Consider the following 16941-nt stretch of genomic DNA (forward strand, 5'->3'; position numbering starts at 1 on the left):
AGATTGGAACTACCAGGAAACTGTTCTGCTTCTCTCCTGGCTCAAATGATAGGATTATATCAAAGAATAAAAAGAATCAAATGTTTCCTAAAATATTGTTAAAGTTTTCATGCTGTTGTTATGTTCATCTCTCCAGCTTTTTAAATGTTTTTAAAAAATTTCTTGTGGGTACATGGCATATTCTAGCTTCTCCCTCTCTCTTTCTCTGTCCCCTCTCTCATTCAAAGTGGAAATAAGAGCTTGATTCTTAAGAATTGGGTTCACTAAAAAGTTACCCTACAGACTGCACGACATACTGGTTAAAGTGAACAAAAGGAAAGATAGCAATGAGCTGTGTTTGCCCCTCAAATTCACCCCCTTTTCTATTCCTTTTTTTTTTTTTTTTTTTTTGAGACAGAGTCTCACTCTGTTGCCCAGGCTGGAGTGTAGCTGCAAGCTCTGCCTCCTGGGTTCAAGTGATTCTCCTGCCTCAGCCTCCTGAGTAGCTGGGACCACAGGCGTGCACCAACATGCCTGGCTAAATTTTGTATTTTTAGTAGAGACAAGGCTTCATCACGTTGGCCAGGCTGGTCTAGAACTCCTGGCCTCAAGCGATCCACCCAAAGTGCTGGGATTACAGGCATGAGACAACTACGCCCGTCCATGTTTTCTATTCCTTTTGTTAGCATTCTATTCCATCTTCGGGTGATAAGTCAGTGGTCTACTGGCTAGATTCCTGGCTTCTGGCCTCTCTGTGTGCGTCCATATGGTCTATCAGTGCTTGATTAATCTTCCTGACTGCTCCCTCTGTGTCCACGTGGTCTCTAAGGGCTGGATTAATCATCCTGACTGCAACTCGAATCCACCCTCCCTTCTTCTGAGAAGCCCTCATGGTTTTCTTGGTTCTTACAGCATCAAATTCAGACTCAGGGCCCTTCATGTCTAGGCTCCCTACTGCCTTTCTGCTGTTATTTTCCAACATATCCCATTCCACGCTTGGCTTCTAACCATTCTGACTCTGCTCCATTGAACACAGCTGCAAGCTTTGCCCCCTTCTAGAATTTGCTTAGGCTACCTCATGTTGTTCCCCTCCCAGGCCTTGTTCCCCTCCCCAACTCTCCCCATTCTGAAAAGCCAAGTTCAAATGCTCCCTTTTCCACAGGGTCCTCCATGGCGCCCAGTTCAGGAAGTTCTTATCTCCTTCCAACTCCCATGCTATTTTGTGCTGTTCTATGGCTCATGTCACAGTCATCTCATAACGTCATTGTGTGTTTTTCTATTTCTCCTTATTAAATTATAATGAGTTCCTTGAGGATAGAAATGACATTTTTATTCATTTTACATTTTCTCTCCTCTAGTATATACCATAGAATTATGCTCAATCCAGAGGAGACACAATGAGTGAATAAAGGGAGGAAAAAAATGAATGCATATTTTAAAACTAGAGAGAGATTCATGTCTCCATATTCTATTCAGGGTTGCTATAGTATGTGTAGTGGGTGTGTGTGTGTGTGTGTGTGTGTGTGTGTGCATGTTCCTATGTGTCTAAGGCAAGTTGGTGAGAAATACTGCAGTTTAGTGGGGGAAAAGAAAGCACTGAACTAGGAATAGAAAATCCTGAGTTCTGATGTTCTGATCCCATTCTCCCGTTCACTGCTAGTGTGTGACCTTGTGCATAGAATGTTCCCACTCTGAGCTTCAGTTTTGAACTTCAAAGTCCTTTCTGGCTTTTGTAAGACTGTCTTCTTACAGGGGCTATATCTTGCTGCCTCTTATTTCTGTAGGGCGGTGGCCAGTTTGAATACTCCCTTCATACCGGCAAATCCCAACGTGCCCCCTTTGGAGAGTATCAAAGCCAACCCGGTATTCGATTACCAGCTCTACTTCCAAGAACCAGTAAGTGTGGCACCAAGGGCAACAATGGGAGCATTCGTGTTTGCCTTTCCCCTGCCTATCTCCTTCGCGTTTGCTTTATCTCTGTCCCCTTCAATTTTATGTGGCATTAGTCAGAAACAATTTTACAGATGGGCTCAGGTGAAACTGGCTGCCGTGCCCAGCTGGTCCTTCCCAGGCAATGGCACATTTCCGTGTGTGTTTGGGTGGTGAAGGGCTGGGGGATGTTGTACCCTGGGGGGATGGCTTCTCCAGTGTCTCTGCAATTGCAGAGTTTGGGGGCTCAGTGCTCAGGTAGAGCCACCGCTCCTGGCTCTCTGGCTGAAAGGCTGGTGATGATGGCACCAGGGTCAAAGAGTCCTGCAGCAGGCCCCACGTGTGCTCTGAAGAATCTGAGAAGTTTCTTGGTATTAATATATGTGCCACGAAGATGCCTTTCAGAGATGCCCCTGGACGTGGCTGATATGTGTATTGGGGCATCCCTGCCACCGTTAACTGGAATTCACTGAGAGCAGCATCAGGAGTCAACGTCACCTGGCCTGGTGCCCCCGCTGCATCTGCCCTCTTCTGTGGTCATCCACTTGCGGGAATTATCCAGAGAGAATAAAAGATGTTTCCTGCACACTCCAGAGAGAGAGGAATGGAAGTAATTAATTAATCAGGTCCTCTCCCAGCCTCCACCTCTTATCCTCTTAGAAGGGACCATTTCCAGCAAGACCACAACCATCCCAGTTGTGATTCAATGAGTAACTCTTCTCCAACAATTATTTTCATTAATGAGACAGCATCTGTGTGAAAGGAGCTTTGCGATTCAGGCAATAACTGGACTCATTCACCAAAAGCTCCCAGCAGCATTTTGAAGAGACCTCAACATATCGCATCCCACATGGCCGCATCCTGCGGGGAGGCCTGGGCCCTGATGTGCCACAGCCTGCGGTGTGGGAATCCACGAGCTTCCTTTGGCCTGAATGAAAGCACCATGTCCTTCATTAGTGTAAGACAGTCTCGATGGTGAGACTATGGGTATGGTGTGTGGTGTAGAGGGCATATTACTTTACTGGGGCTGCCATAACAAAGGCTAGGTAGCTCAACAGACTGGGCAGCTTCAACAACAGAAATTCATAGTCTTACAGTTTTAGAGGCTGGAAGTTCAAGATCAGGGTATTTGTAGAGTTGGTTTCTCTTGAGGCCTCTCTCCTTGGTTTGTGGGTAGTCCTTGTGTCCTCGTACAGTATTTAGCCATTAAAAATTTTTTTTTTTTTTTTTTTTGAGACAGGGTCTCGCTGTGTCACTCAGGCTGGAGTGCAGTGGTGTGATCATAGCTCACTGCAGCCTCGACCTCTCCAGGCCCAGATGGTTCTCCTGTATCAGCCTACTGAGTAGCTGAGACTATGGGTGCATGCCACCATACCTGGCTAACTTTTTGTGTGTGTATTTTTTATTTTTATTTTATTTTATATTTTATTTTATTTGAGACAGAGTCTCCCTCTGTTGCCCAGGCTGAAGTACAGTGGCGCAATCTCGGTTCACTGCAACCTCCACCTCCTAGGTTCAAGCGATTCTCCTGCCTCAGCCTCCCAAGTAGCTGGGACTAAGGTGCATGCCACCACGCCTGACTAGTTTTTTGTTTTTGGTTGTTGTTTGTTTGTTTATTTATTTATTTATTTATTTATTTTCAGTAGAGACAGGGTTTCACCATATTGGCCAGACTGGTCTCGAACTCCTGACCTTGTGATCTGCCCACCTCGGCCTCCCAAAGTGCTGGGATTACAGGCGTAAATATATAGAGATGGGGTTTCACCATGTTAACCAGGCTGGTTTCAAACACCTGGGTTCGGGTGATCCACATGCCTTGGCCTCCCAAAGTGGTGGGATTACAGGTGTGAGCTACTGCACATGGCCTAAAATACTTTTAATTGTGGTAAAATACATGTAATGTAAAACTGACCATGTTACCTATTTGTAAGTGTGCAGTTCTGTGGCATTAAGCACATGTACATTGTTGTGCAGCCATCACCACATCCACCTCCAGAACTTTTTCATCTTCCCAACTGAAGCTCTTCACCCATTAAACACTAACTCCTCATCTCCCCTCCTCCCAGCCCTGGCAGCCCCCATTCTACTTTCTGTCTGTATGATTTTGACTCCTCTAGGAACCTCGTATAAGTGGAAGCATGCCGTATTTGTCCTTTTGTGACTAGTTTCTTTCGCTTAGCATCATGCCTTCAAGGTTCACCCATGTTGTAGCAGGGGCCAGAACTGCCTTCCTTTTTAAGGCTGAATACTATTCCATGGTGTGTAGAGACCACCTTCTCTTAATCCAGTCATCTGTCAGTGGGTTACAGCTACAGCTGGTTTTGAGCTCTCATATGCCACATGGTTCTCATCTTCACAGAAACACAAAGAATCCTCTCCTATCTTCTCAGCCAAGCAAACAGAGGCTCAGAGGGCTTAACTCCAACTGGCCCAAGACCAGGTGCATAACTGGGTCGGGATATCGACCTAGGCTTGTTTGACTCCCAAGCCCATGCCTCCAACTAAGCTGTGCTGGCGGGGAGCTTGGGCTTTGTTCTGTGTGCTCTGGGGAGTCAAGCAGAGAGAGGAGGGATAAATCGGGATAAGCTCAAAATCCTGATGGCAAAAGTGACCTTAGGAGAAAGATGCTTAGTAATTAGAGCCCTCGTCAAGGCACAGTTTTTTGTTTCAAAGGTTGTTAACAGTTATTGTGGAAAAATCAGTACCTCTATTCTGTTGTAGCAGCTGGGTTTAAAATCTGCAGTGAGAGTTTCGGGGACAGTTTTGTTCTTAAGAACAAAGCGCCTTGGCAGGGAAATGTTAGATATTCAAATTGTGATCTGGCCACAGAAAGACACCCAGCAACCAGGTTGGGCTGCATCCAGCCACTGGAACCACTCAACAGGCACAGAACTGGGACTGGAGGAGAAATCACTCGCAGGGGTTCCTGCCAGCCTGCCTGGTACCTACTCCCTAAGGAATGACTAGGCAAAGGTACTTCCCATCTCTGACCCTCAGTTTCCTCATCTGCAAAAGGTTGGTTTTGGGTGGTTTTCAAACAAGTAATAGCTTCAAACTTAAGCTGACTCCAGGTCAAACTTAGGCTGACTCCAGCAAATAAAGCCGATAACGTGGAGAACAGCTCTTGGATGCATAGTGGGTGCTGGGAGTTACTCCTTCCTGCCACCTCCTAACCCACTCCCTCCCTGGCCAGAAGGAGGCATTTCTGACATCTCCTCCTTCTCCCTAGGAGCACTGAGGCTGCTCCAGACCCAGGCAGCCTAAGGAAGACTCCTTCTGTGCCGTGGGTACACCCGTCTCCCCCACTTATTTTTTTATTATTATTATTTTTTGAGACCGAGTCTCACTGTATCGCCCAGGCTGGAGTGCAGTGGCACGATCTCAGCTCGCTGCAACCTCCAACTCCCGGGTTCAAGCGATTCTCCTGCCTCAGCCTCCCAAGTAGTTGGGATTACAGGCACCCACCACCATGCCTGGCTAATTTTTGCATTTTTAATAGAGACAGAGTTTCACCATGTTGGCCAGGCTGGTCTTGAACTCCTGACCTCAGGTGATCCGCCCACCTCAGCTTCCCAAAGTGCTGGGTGAGCCACTGCATCCAGCCCTGTCTTCCCCACTTCTGGCTCAACTCTGCTGAGCACTGCAGGGTGAGGCTTAGATTAACTCCCAAGTTTAGAGTCAGCTCCAATATAGCTCTTTGAACCCTTAGCCAATGTGCTGAGTCTTGGCCTGGGAATCTGCCAAGTCTGCTGGAAACAAAGAAGGCGTGTTTTTCTTTCCTTCTCAGAGAAGAGGTGACAGCTTTCCATGTGTATAGTGAGAAAGCATGAAGACCAGGCAGCTCTGACAGCGAAGGCCAGTGGAATCGGCTGGGTCATTTCAGCTGAGTTGTTCCATGTTTTAATTCTAAGGATTCCCAAAGTCCTCACTTGGCCTGGGGGATACTTACGCCCCCTCAGCCCCCCATACCAGAATGTGCCTAGGATATCCTGTGAACCCTGCTCTCTCCCTCCTGAAACCGCACGTGTGTATTTGTATTTCTTTGAGGAAGACTGGGTGGCAGGCACCTATGTATGTGTCTGGAACCATATAGCAAGCTAGAGGCAGATTTCAGGCAAAAGAAATGCCCTTTTGGGCTGGGCGTGGTGACTCACATCTGTAATCTCAGCAGGCAGACGGATCACCTGAGGTCAGGAATTCAAGACCAGCCTGGCCGACAAGGTGAAACCCCGTCTCTACTAAAAATACGAAAGTTAGCTGGGCGTGGTGGTGCGTGCCTGTAATCCCAGTTGCTCGGGAGGCTGAGGCAGGAGAATCTCTTGAACCTGGGAGACGGAGGTTGCAGTGAGCCGAGATCGCGCTACTGCACTCCAACCTGAGCAAAAAAAAAAAAAAAGGAAGAAAAAAACCTAGCCCTTTTGTTTAAGTATTTAACCAGATGAGAAACTAAGGATCAGAGAGAAAATGTGGGAAAAGAAAAATTACAGGCAGAAAGTTTTACCTGGCTGAAAATCATCCACAAATGATTTTGTTTCCCCTCAAAACATTGAGAGTCTCTCTCTCTCTTTTTTTTTTTTCTGCTGTGTTGCCCAGGCTGGTCTCCAAGTCCTGGTGTCAACTGATCCTCCCACCTCAGCCTCCCAAACTGCTGAGATTACAGGTGTGAGAGCCGCCATGCCAGCCTAATTGTTGAGTCTTTCTTAGTCTCTAGAACACAGTAGCTCCTTCAGGCCATGGGGACAGCTGGTGATTAATTACAGAGTTTAATTTTTAGGTTTTGTTTTTGTTTTGAAATTATGAAGTAATTCATGCTTGCTATTAAAAAAAAAGTCCTGAGTTGTGTAAAGGAAAAAGCTGAATCCCCCTTTGCCCACCGACAACCTACTAGTAGCTACTACTAATAGTCTGGTATTTCCCAGACATTTTTTGAAATATTTTAAAACTATTTTTGAATATTTTTAAGCAAATACATGTGTGTATGAGCGCACACACACATATGATTTTTCATATAAATGGAATCATGCTGCTTTTTCCTTTAGTACATATTGCACAGATTTTTTTTTTTGTCAGCACATATAGATTTATCTCATTCTTTTTAATGACTGCATGGGGTTTTGTAACAGGTAGACTATGGATTATGTAATCCTCTGTTAAGGGACATTATTGTGATTTTTTTTTTTACAGCCAAATAATTATAGTTTAAAAGAAAGTGCCACTGTTTGCTACCTTACACACCGAGCTTTAATTATTGTTATTTTAACATTTTTTTTTTTTTTTTTTTTTGAGATGGAGTTTCGCTCTTGTTGCCCAGGCTGTAGTGCAATGGCATGATCTCAGAGCTCACCACAACCTCCACCTCCTGGGTTCAAGTGATTCTCCTGTCTCAGCCTCCCAAGTAGCTGGGATTACAGAGATGCACCACCACGCCCAGCTAGTTTTGTATTTTTAGTAGAGACAGGATTTCTCCATGTTGGTCAGGCTGGTCTCGAACTCCCAACCTCAGGTGATTTGCCCGCCTCGGCCTCCGAAAGCGCTGGGATTACAGGCATGAGCCATCATGCCTGGCCGTTATTTTAATTTTTATGCCCTTTATGGAGGAAACCCTTGGCAGGGTTATTTTCATTGTCTTAAATCGGCAGTGTTGTGTTAGGTTGTGGTGAAAAGAACCAAGTATGGAGGGGTTTGGAGTCCGATGTTCTCATTTATAATCTGTCTGACCTTCAACGAGGCACTTAAGGCCCCTGAGCTGAGCGTCTTCCTCTGTGAAATGGGCTGCCCAGCTCAGTGCTGTTATGGACAGAAAGAGCTGGCACCATCAGCACGTGGCAGGCGGCCCCCAGTGCCCTGGGTCCCTGTAGAGCCCTCCAAGTCTTACACCTCTCTCTCATCTGGCCAGCCACACCGCAGAGAGTCAAAGGTCCACCGTTTGCTGTCTGCCCAGATTTCGGATGCTTCCAGCCACTGGCGTTTTTGACCTCAGGGACAACCACCCCACTGTTTCTCCTGGCCTGTCTTGGAGAACACTGGTGCAGACTTCCAGAGGAACTGGAGTCATTTTTGGCAAGGTAGACGGAGCATGAAACGGAATCACTGGCCCAGCCCGCTGACCAGCGGAGGGTTCACTTCCCCTCCTGGATGGCGTCCTTTGGCATTAATTATAAAGGGCAGGAGGGCTGAGCGGGGGCTTCGTGGACCTGCAGTTTGGCTTCAACAGCTGCCTCCGTTGTCTCACCCACGAAACAATAGCCACAATTAAGTGCAGTCTCTCAGCAGACCTGTTCTCTACCTTGGAAAGGACACAAGAGAAGATTAAAGAGGAGAAACTCCTGGGATGGTGGAGGGGAGCGCTCCCTGTTAGGAGGGCTGAGCACAGGAGGCAATCCTGTGCCCCCCACCGATGTGGGGGCACCTCCCTAGCAAATTAGGTGACTGACAGCGCCGCCCCTACCAGCGCTGAGTGGAAAGTCTAGACAAAGCTCCATCTTCTTGGTGGCGCCCTGCATTTCTGGGGGCTCCTCTGACAGCGAGCTGAATACGCACATGGAAAGTAAATTGAGGGGATGAGGAAGTCCAGGGCATCTTGGATCCTGGGACCCTCCAGACCCCACCCTGTGGTTGGCACACCTGCTGCCTGTTGCTGCTGGGGACAGTGCCTGGCCCCTCTGAGCCCAGGGTAATGAAGACCCTGGCCCCTTTCCCTCCTCACCCTCTCCCCTCAGCCCCCACATCAAGATACTCCCTGGAGACATGCTTTAGTGTAAGCTGGGGGCCAGGAATGGGAGGAAAATAACAGAAGATAACATTTGTCCTCTGCTTACGTGCTTAGCTGAGACCTTCTGACTCTTTTTAATTTACAAAAGGTAAGACCATATCTTTAAATCCTACAGACCAATGACAAATTTCCTGTGTGCTCTGGATAGGGGCTCCTCCTTTTGTGTTCCCACTCCCGAGGCTGCCATAACAAAGTACCACAAGCTGGGTGAGTTAGAACCACAGAAGTGAATTCTCGACAGTTCTTGAGGCTAGATGTCCAAAATCAGGGTCTTGGCAGGGTTGGTCCCTTCTAGGGGCTCCTGAGAGAGAGTCCGTTTCATGCCTGTCTCCCAGCCCCTGGCAGTTGCTGGCAATTCCTGGTGTTCCTCAGCTTGTAGACGCATCCCTCCCGTCCCTGCCTCCGTCTTTGTGTGGCATCCTCCTTTCTGTGTCTCTGTATGTCTCAGTTTCCCTCTTTCTCTCATAAGGACACGGGTCATTAGATCTAGGGCCCAATCTAAAGCCAAGATGATATCATTTAAAGAGCCCTAATTAGATATTAATTTAAAATTTTTAAAAATCAGCTAGGTGCAGTGACTCACGCCTATAATTCCAGCATTTTGGGAGGCCAAGGTGGGAGGATGACTTGGCCAGGAGTTTGAGACCAGCCTGGGCAACATAGCCAGACCCCATCTCTACAAAAATTTTTTAAAAGTTACCCAGGCATGGTGGTACGCACATGTAATCCCAGCTCCTCAGCATACTGAAGCAGGAGTGTCACTTGAGTCCAGGAGTTTGAGGTTGCACTCCAGCCTGGGCAACAGAGCAAGACCCTGTCTCTAAACAAATAATAATAATAATGGAGGTAGTGATATTAATATTTATTGGCATGCCTCCTGCGTGTCAGGCATTGTAAGATATGGGCATTATCTCATTTAATCCTTACAAAATCCCCATTTTACAGATGAGGAAACTGAGGCTCTAGGGAAAGAAATTCCCCAGCTCGTAACTATCAGTACTCGGGCTTGAAACCATGTTTATTGGATTCTAAAGTCCATCCTTTAACTTCTGTGCACAGAAACATAAAAGGAGGAGCCCCTATCCAGGGCAGACAGGAAATTTGTCATTGGTCTGTAGGATTTAAAGATATAGTCTTACCTTTGTAGATTAAAGAGAGTCGGAAGGTCTCAGCTAAGTTCATAAGCAGAGGACAAACGTTATCTTCTGTCATCTTCTCTCCTTTCTGGCTCCCAGCTTCATCTTATTCTTTCCATTGCTCTGCTGCACTTTCATGTGAGTGAACAGATTTATTTACCTTTTTTCTCTCTGACTATTTTTAAGAGACAGGGTCTCATTCTGTTGCCCAGGTTGAAGTGCAGTGGCACAATCGTAGCTCACTGCGTTCTTGACTTCCTGGGCTGAATCAGTCCTCCTGCCTCACTCTCACCAGTAGCTGGGACTACAGGCATGCACCACCATGCCCAGCTGATTTTTGAAATTTTTCTTGTAGAGACAGGGTCTCTATTGTTGCTCAGGCTGGTCTCAAACTCCTGGCCTCAAGCAGTCCTCCTGCCTGGACCTCCCAAAGTGCTGGGATTACAGGCTTGTGCCACCCCACCCAGCCTCTCTTTGATTTTCTTTACTGACTTTTTGACATCGTTTGCCCTTTTAAGGGTCATTTGAGGCAAAGCCCTCTCTAGGCTTCCATGGGTTCCTTCAAACACTGAAATGCACCCCTGAGCTCATGAACAGCAGCTGTTTCTGTGATGAGGACTGCTCTCAGTAAATAGGAATGATGACCGACAGCCACACACACAGAGCTGACCTGGGCTTCCATCCATCACTTAAATGTGCTTCTTCCCATGGCTATTTCTCACTGTGGCATTCATCATCATGTTGCAGAAGGCTGCCATTGACACCATTATAATTGAATCTTACAAAATGGAGGGAACTGTCATTAACAGGCAGACATGGCTTTCATCAGAAAATCTCCAACCCTAGATCCAGCACCACCAGATGATCAACGTCTCCGTTTCTTCTGTGCTGCCACTGTACAGATCCAGAGCTCTCGTGAGGAGTGATGAGCAGAACAAAAAAAAGTAATGTCTCACCGGGCGTGGTGGCTCACGCCTGTAATCCCAGCACTTTGGGAGGCCGAGACAGGCGGATCACTTGAGGTCAGAAGTTCGAGACTAGCCTGACCAGCACGGTGAAACCCTGTCTCTACTAAAAATACAAAAAAATTAACTGGGCATGGTAGCGGGCCCCTGTAATCCCAGCTACTTGGGAGGCTGAGGCAAGAGAATCTCTTGAACCCATCTTGGCAGTGAGCTGAGATTGCGCCACTGCACTCCAACCTGGGCAACAGAGCAAGACTCCATCTAAAAAAAAAAAAAAAACTAAAAAAAGTAACCTCTCGGCCGGGCGTGGTGGCTCATGCCTGTAATCCCAGCACTTTGGGAGGCCGAGGCAGGCGGATCACAAGGTCAGGAGATCGAGACCACGGTGAAACCCCGTCTCTACTAAAAATACAAAAAATTAGCCGGGCGTGGTGGCGGGCACCTATAGTCCCAGCTACTCAGGAGGCTGAGGCAGAAGAATGGCGTGAACCCGGGAGGCGGAGCTTGCAGTGAGCCAAGGTCGCGCCACTGCACTCCAGCCTGGCGACAGAGCGAGACTCCGTCTCAAAAAAAAAAAAAAAAAAAGGCCGGGCGCGGTGGCTCAAGCCTGTAATCCCAGCACTCTGGGAGGCCGAGGCGGGCGGATCACGAGGTCAGGAGATCGAGACCATCCTGGCTAACACGGTGAAACCCCGTCTCTACTAAAAAAAATACAAAAAACTAGCCGGGCGAGGTGGCGGGCGCCTGTAGTCCCAGCTATTCAGGAGGCTGAGGCAGGAGAATGGCGTAAACCCGGGAGGCGGAGCTTGCAGTGAGCTGAGATCCGGCCACTGCACTCCAGCCCGGGCGACAGAGCGAGACTCCGTCTCAAAAAAAAAAAAAAAAAAAAAAAAAGTAACCTCTCAACATGTGCAAGCACTGAGGACTGCAGGTCGCTGGAACGAATGCTTCGTGTATGTGGCCTTAGGATCTTCCTCTCCTCTGACTCTATCTCAAGGGTAGCCACAGATGCTGCTGAGAACAGGATGAGTCCCTGCCCCTAAGGGGATCCCAGGAGAGCACACTCAAGGCTCTGCAGGATCCAAGAAAAGCAGAGTTACCCCTTGGTGGTGGGAAAGGTGGAACCTCATGGAGAAGGCAGCGTTTGGGTCTGGTGTCGAAGGCCAAACTGATAGAAGTCCATGCTGTTGGTGAAGGTCACAATGTGTTAAACCAGGGAGGCCAGCAAGTAGGAAGCCTGCTCAGAAAACACCTGCAGACCAGTTCAGCTGGTGTTTGGGTGCGTGCAGGTGGGTGGTTAGAAGGAAGGAGAGGAGAGTCAGTTGGCATTACCACACTTAACTCAGTTCCCTCCTGTAGCACTAGTCCCTCAGCAGCAGCTGTGTTGCAGAAATTAGTTTAGTTTAGTTTAGTTTAGTTTAGTTTAGTTTTTTGAGATGGAGTTTTGCTCTTTTTGCCCAGGCTGGAGTGCAATGGTGAGATCTTGGCTTACTGTGACCTCTGCCTCCTGGGTTCAAGTGATTCTCCTGCCTCAGCCTCTGAGTAGCTGGGATTACAGGCGTGCACCACCATGCCTGACCAATTTTGTTTTTTTGGTAGAGATGGGGTTTTACCGTATTGGCCAGGCCAGTCTCGAACTCCTGACCTCAGGTGATCTGCCTGTCGCGGCCTCCCAAAGTGCTGGGATTACAGCGTGAACCACTGCGCCCGGCCAAGATCTTTATTATTTCTGAATGGTTGCCCCTAGTGGATCTCTGCCTCCAGGACAGCTGTTTTCTCCTAAAGTGCATCTGGAATAGCTTTCAGGTTCACCGTCTTTCAACTTCTGGAAAAGACAGATTGAATTAACATTGTCCTCTTATGCTCCATGAACCAGGCTACCCCTACTAGGAGAGTAGGATCCATGGATGGATCTCTCATCACCTTCCAGCCATGCCCCTGTTCTTGGTGTCTGCTTTGCTGAAGTGTTCCTGGAGGGTGTTGGGGTAGGAAGGAGAGGGGAAGCAGGAGAGGAAGACTCCACACCCTGAGTCTCCAGTAGGAATCTCCTCTCTAGCCCTCAGCACATGACATTCAGTGACCTGGACACTTCACTTTAGTCCTCATCCAAGCCCCTCCCCCATCCTCTGGTCCACCAAGAAGGTTCTGAAGCGTATTTTGTACATTGGCATCTCTTGGTCCAGTTTGCCAGAGAAGGAGCTCAGTGTCTGTGGAACTGATGAAGCAAGTTCAGGTCAGAGAACTCCCCCCATGCACAAACCAGAGACCTGGAAACAGCCAGAGAACTGTGTGTCGACTGGGTAATTCAATGCCATACCGCTCTCAAGAACTGGAAGAACCTGGTCATTTGTCACCAGAAAGGCTACGTGTCCCAGCTCTTTAACAGTAGAAACCTCGCTGTCCTGTTTGTGGAATATAATCCATCGGCAATCTAATGGTCTGTAACAATTAAGACCCAAATCAAAGGAGTTGGTTTTGAAGTTTCTAGAGCAGAAAAAAATTCTTTAAATTTCTTTGTAAAGATGGGGTTTCCCTATGTTTCCCAGGCTGGTCTTAAACTCCTGGCCTCAATATAGCGAAATTTAGATGCCTGGATGGAAGAGCATTTGGCTTATAGTTTTTGGCTTTTCCCCTTGGTTTCTCAGAATCCTTGGAGCCCCGCTCTTCTTCTTACCACCAGTCAGCCTCCAACCCGTTCCTCTACCAGCCTCCTCCCAACTCCTTTTGAGAGATTCTTATAAGTAGTACCTTCTCATTATAGGAATATTGAAAAACACAAAGAAAGCAGCATCTATGAATCTGCCTCCCATGGGAAACTACAGTTAGCATCTTGTATTTTATGTTAACCTTTTAAAAAATGTTTTAAGATGAAAATTCAAATGGATGCTATTCTGATGAGACTTGGGCTAGATGGGGCACAAGTAGGGGCTTCTTGCTTTCAGTCAGATGAAGGAGGGGAACAGTTTCCACAATTTCTAGAGGGTCCTTCATTTTGCTTTCTTGATTGTTTTAGGGAGTGGCTGAGGCTGAACTGGAACAGAACCTGAGTCGGACTTTCAAAAGCCTCTTCAGAGCAAGCGATGAGGTGAGGGGTGGGGACGGGGGCAGAAAAACAGGAGGGGGCAGTTGTGAAGGAAGTAGGGTACCTAGTGTGTGGCAGGGACCAGGAGTAGCAATCTGGCCTCCTTTTCTTTCGTTTCTGTAGTCAGGGTAATTGAGGTCCCCACTCTCCTGGTCCGTCCTTAGTGGGAAAATTTATATCCCCACTGACACACAAGGTCAGAGAATGATTATAATAATGATAGCTTAGAAATTATGCTATTACCATTACCATTTTAACATGCATAATTGGTTTACCCAAGTCCAAAATTAATTGCTGTCCCCAACTCTCTTCTTGAAGCAGAGGAGTTTAAAAACCTTTAACTCTGTAACCTGCACCCTCCTGTCTTACGTGTTAGGAGTCATCATCACTATTGTTGTTTTATATACAGTCAATTCCTGCTCCCTGTCCCATATTTTCCACTTTCTTTACTGATTACTTCTTGCATCTCACTCATTTGCATTGAGTTCAGTTTCTTTCTTCCTGAAGCATCCCCTTTAGTAGTTCTCTCAATAAGAGTCTGTTGGTAGTAAATTCAGATTGTGGTGCCTGAAGACATCTTAATTTTAATCTTAAAGAATCATTTATCTGAGTATAGAATTTTAGGGTGTTTTCTTTTAGAAAATTCTGTCTTTGCTTGTGAGTCAGCCTCGGGTCTAACCCCCTGTATGTTAATTGTCTAAGCCAATTAATTATCCTGGACACTGCAGGTCTGATCTGCAGTTTAACCCATCTTTGAAGTATTAATTTCAATAAATAGTTTTTTTTAATTTGTGAAAGTTTTATTTGGTTCTTTTTCAAATCATTCTGATCTCTTTTGATAGAGTCTTGTATTCTTATTTTTCAGTTCCTTTTATGTCTTCAATTATTTGAAGTATATTCATTTCTAATTCTTTTTTTTTTTCTCTCTCTCTGTCTCTCTCTCCCTCTTGCAAGCTCTATTATTTGATGTTTTTGGAGAGTCATATTTCACTGCTCCTTTTGCTGCCTTTTGCTGTGGGGCCTTGTTATGTGAGTGTGGGTTTTGTAAATTTGGTTTATAAACTCATCTTCAGCAGTACTTAATCTGTACCTGTCTGCTTCAGTTGGGCTTGAGGAAATGACTCCTTGAGTGGTTAAGGATTTCTTCTGCCAAGCATCCTGGGAGCATTACCAGCCTAGGCTCACTTTGTTGTTGTTGTTGTTGTTCTTGTTTACTTCACACCTTGGGGGTTTCCAGATCATGCAGAGAATGCAAACTCAAATCCAAGCAGTTGGGAAGGCAGGCCTAGAGCTGTGAATTCCCAAGGGGGTGTCTTTTGGTTTCCTCTTAGTACCAAGCTGAAACAGACGAATTCCTTTAACATCTTTATCATCATGAGGGGTTTTTTTTCTCATCAATTTTTTCACTGAAGGTATAGCATGTCAGAGACCCCAGATTTACTGGCTTTACCATGGAGTGGCATGGAATATCACATCTCCGACTTCTCATCATAGGCCTAAGGTCTCTTTTCTTGTTCCTATTGGTTGATAAACCTAGGTCTTCACATTACCAAGGTCTGCAAGGGCCCTGGGGCAGTCTCAGCCCAGAGCTTTGGTTGTGAGCTCCCTCTTTACTTGACTCCTGTGAGGGGGTCCCTGGCTCTCTTGGGAGTTCCATGTGTTTGTTACAGTCTGCATGGTACTTAGAGGTCATTTGTCGTAACAGCGTTTTCAGATGAGCATATTTCCTTTGCATCACCCATGACGTCATTTGTAACTCTTCTCTTTTCTTCCTACAGAGTGTTTTATCCATGCATAAAGTCTGTGAAATGGGTAAGAGACATGCTTGGGAGAGCCACATTGGGAACCAGCTGAATGTTAAATGGATGTTTCTGCCTGTAACTGCTATGGGCAGAAGGCCTGAGCCCTCCAGCTCTGAACTTAAAGTTGCCCAACCAGGGTCTCCTTGGCCTGCATAGGGCTGACTCTAACCCCAGGCCTGAGCACACAGCCTGGAGTTCCTACTCTTGAGGGAGCTGTGGCTTCAAGATCTTAAACAGTAAGAGCTTGGAGGAGTCTTAGAGCTTGTCCAGGGCAAAATCCACCCTCTGCTGATAAGGACCCCAGGATTGAGATCTTACCTCTACGGGGGTCACCCGGTGTATACAGGTGGAGTGGGTGGGTCCCATGCCCAGGTCTCCTCCATTGCAGTCCACTGGCCCCTCTCCATCCAGGTGCCACGTTTCCAGTTCCCCCACATGGAGCCCATCCTTGTCTCCCTCCTGGGTTGGGTATGAGTGAAGGGTCAGAGTTGAGATTTGACTGGAGCTCATCCCCATGGCCCCTAGATCCAGCACTCTTCCCACAAGACCTTATTTTTGCTGCAGCACTGTGGCCTTGACATCATTCACTTGTATTTTTGTGAATAATGATGACCACTGTCACTTGTCTGGGCACGTGCTGACCATCTGTATAAAACTCTGGACTAACCCCCTTTAGATAAATTATTTATGATCCTCAAAGCTTTCCGAAAAGTGCTACTATTTTTAATTTCCAAAGAGGAAAACAGGTCTCAGAGGGTTAAGTAACTTGTCCAAAGTGGCTGGGCTGGGATTAAACTCCTCTGACCCTGCAGGCCATGCTCTTGTCACTGCTCAAAGAACATCTCCCTTCCCTCCCCCACACCCACATTCCTTTATTCCTTCACCCTGTCTGTCACTCATTCATTCACCCATTCATTCATTCCTCAAATGCTGTGAGCACACGCTGGGTATGAGGCCAGGGCTGCATGCTCAGACACCCAGACACATGAAGCAGCGTGGCCACCCTGGGTGAGCCCACTGTCTCATGGGAGGCAGAGCAGCTGGGATGCACGCAGAGGGGCCCTGAGGTACAGTGAGCCTGGGGCACCCGCCTAGTGGGGAGGCTTAGGGTGGTTTCATCACAGGGTGACACACTGGTCACATACCCCTTTGATATGTCTCACAAAAGCCTGGAATGGCCAGCTGCTCTGCCTCTGGGTCTTCGTGAATCTGAAAATGCCGACTGGCCCTGTTCAGGCACCAGCACTGAGGCTGTGCCCTGTGAAATTGCAGTGGT

At 47.2% G+C, this 16941-nt stretch overlaps 1 protein-coding gene across 11 annotated transcripts in view; it reads left to right on the forward strand.

Annotated features, from left to right (window-relative positions):
- The window catches only part of EPHX2 (epoxide hydrolase 2), a 58374-nt gene that overhangs the window by 36314 nt on the left and 5119 nt on the right, over positions 1 to 16941 (forward strand). For 10 of the 11 annotated variants that reach the window (XR_013397214.1, XM_077943294.1, XM_077943300.1 and 7 more), the window contains 3 exons: positions 1764 to 1875; positions 13795 to 13866; positions 15642 to 15675. Coding sequence is in view for 10 of the 11 variants with exons in the window: in XM_077943294.1 (XP_077799420.1) it covers positions 1764 to 1875; positions 13795 to 13866; positions 15642 to 15675 (218 nt within the window). In the remaining variant the exon portion in view is untranslated. Of the gene's footprint in view, positions 1 to 1763; positions 1876 to 3148; positions 3300 to 7804; positions 12646 to 13794; positions 13867 to 15641; positions 15676 to 16941 lie in introns of those variants that run through there. The other variant, XM_077943301.1, reaches the window with a different exon arrangement.

This window comes from Macaca mulatta, chromosome 8, assembly GCF_049350105.2.
Source record: "Macaca mulatta isolate MMU2019108-1 chromosome 8, T2T-MMU8v2.0, whole genome shotgun sequence".
Classification (NCBI taxonomy): domain Eukaryota; kingdom Metazoa; phylum Chordata; class Mammalia; order Primates; family Cercopithecidae; genus Macaca; species Macaca mulatta.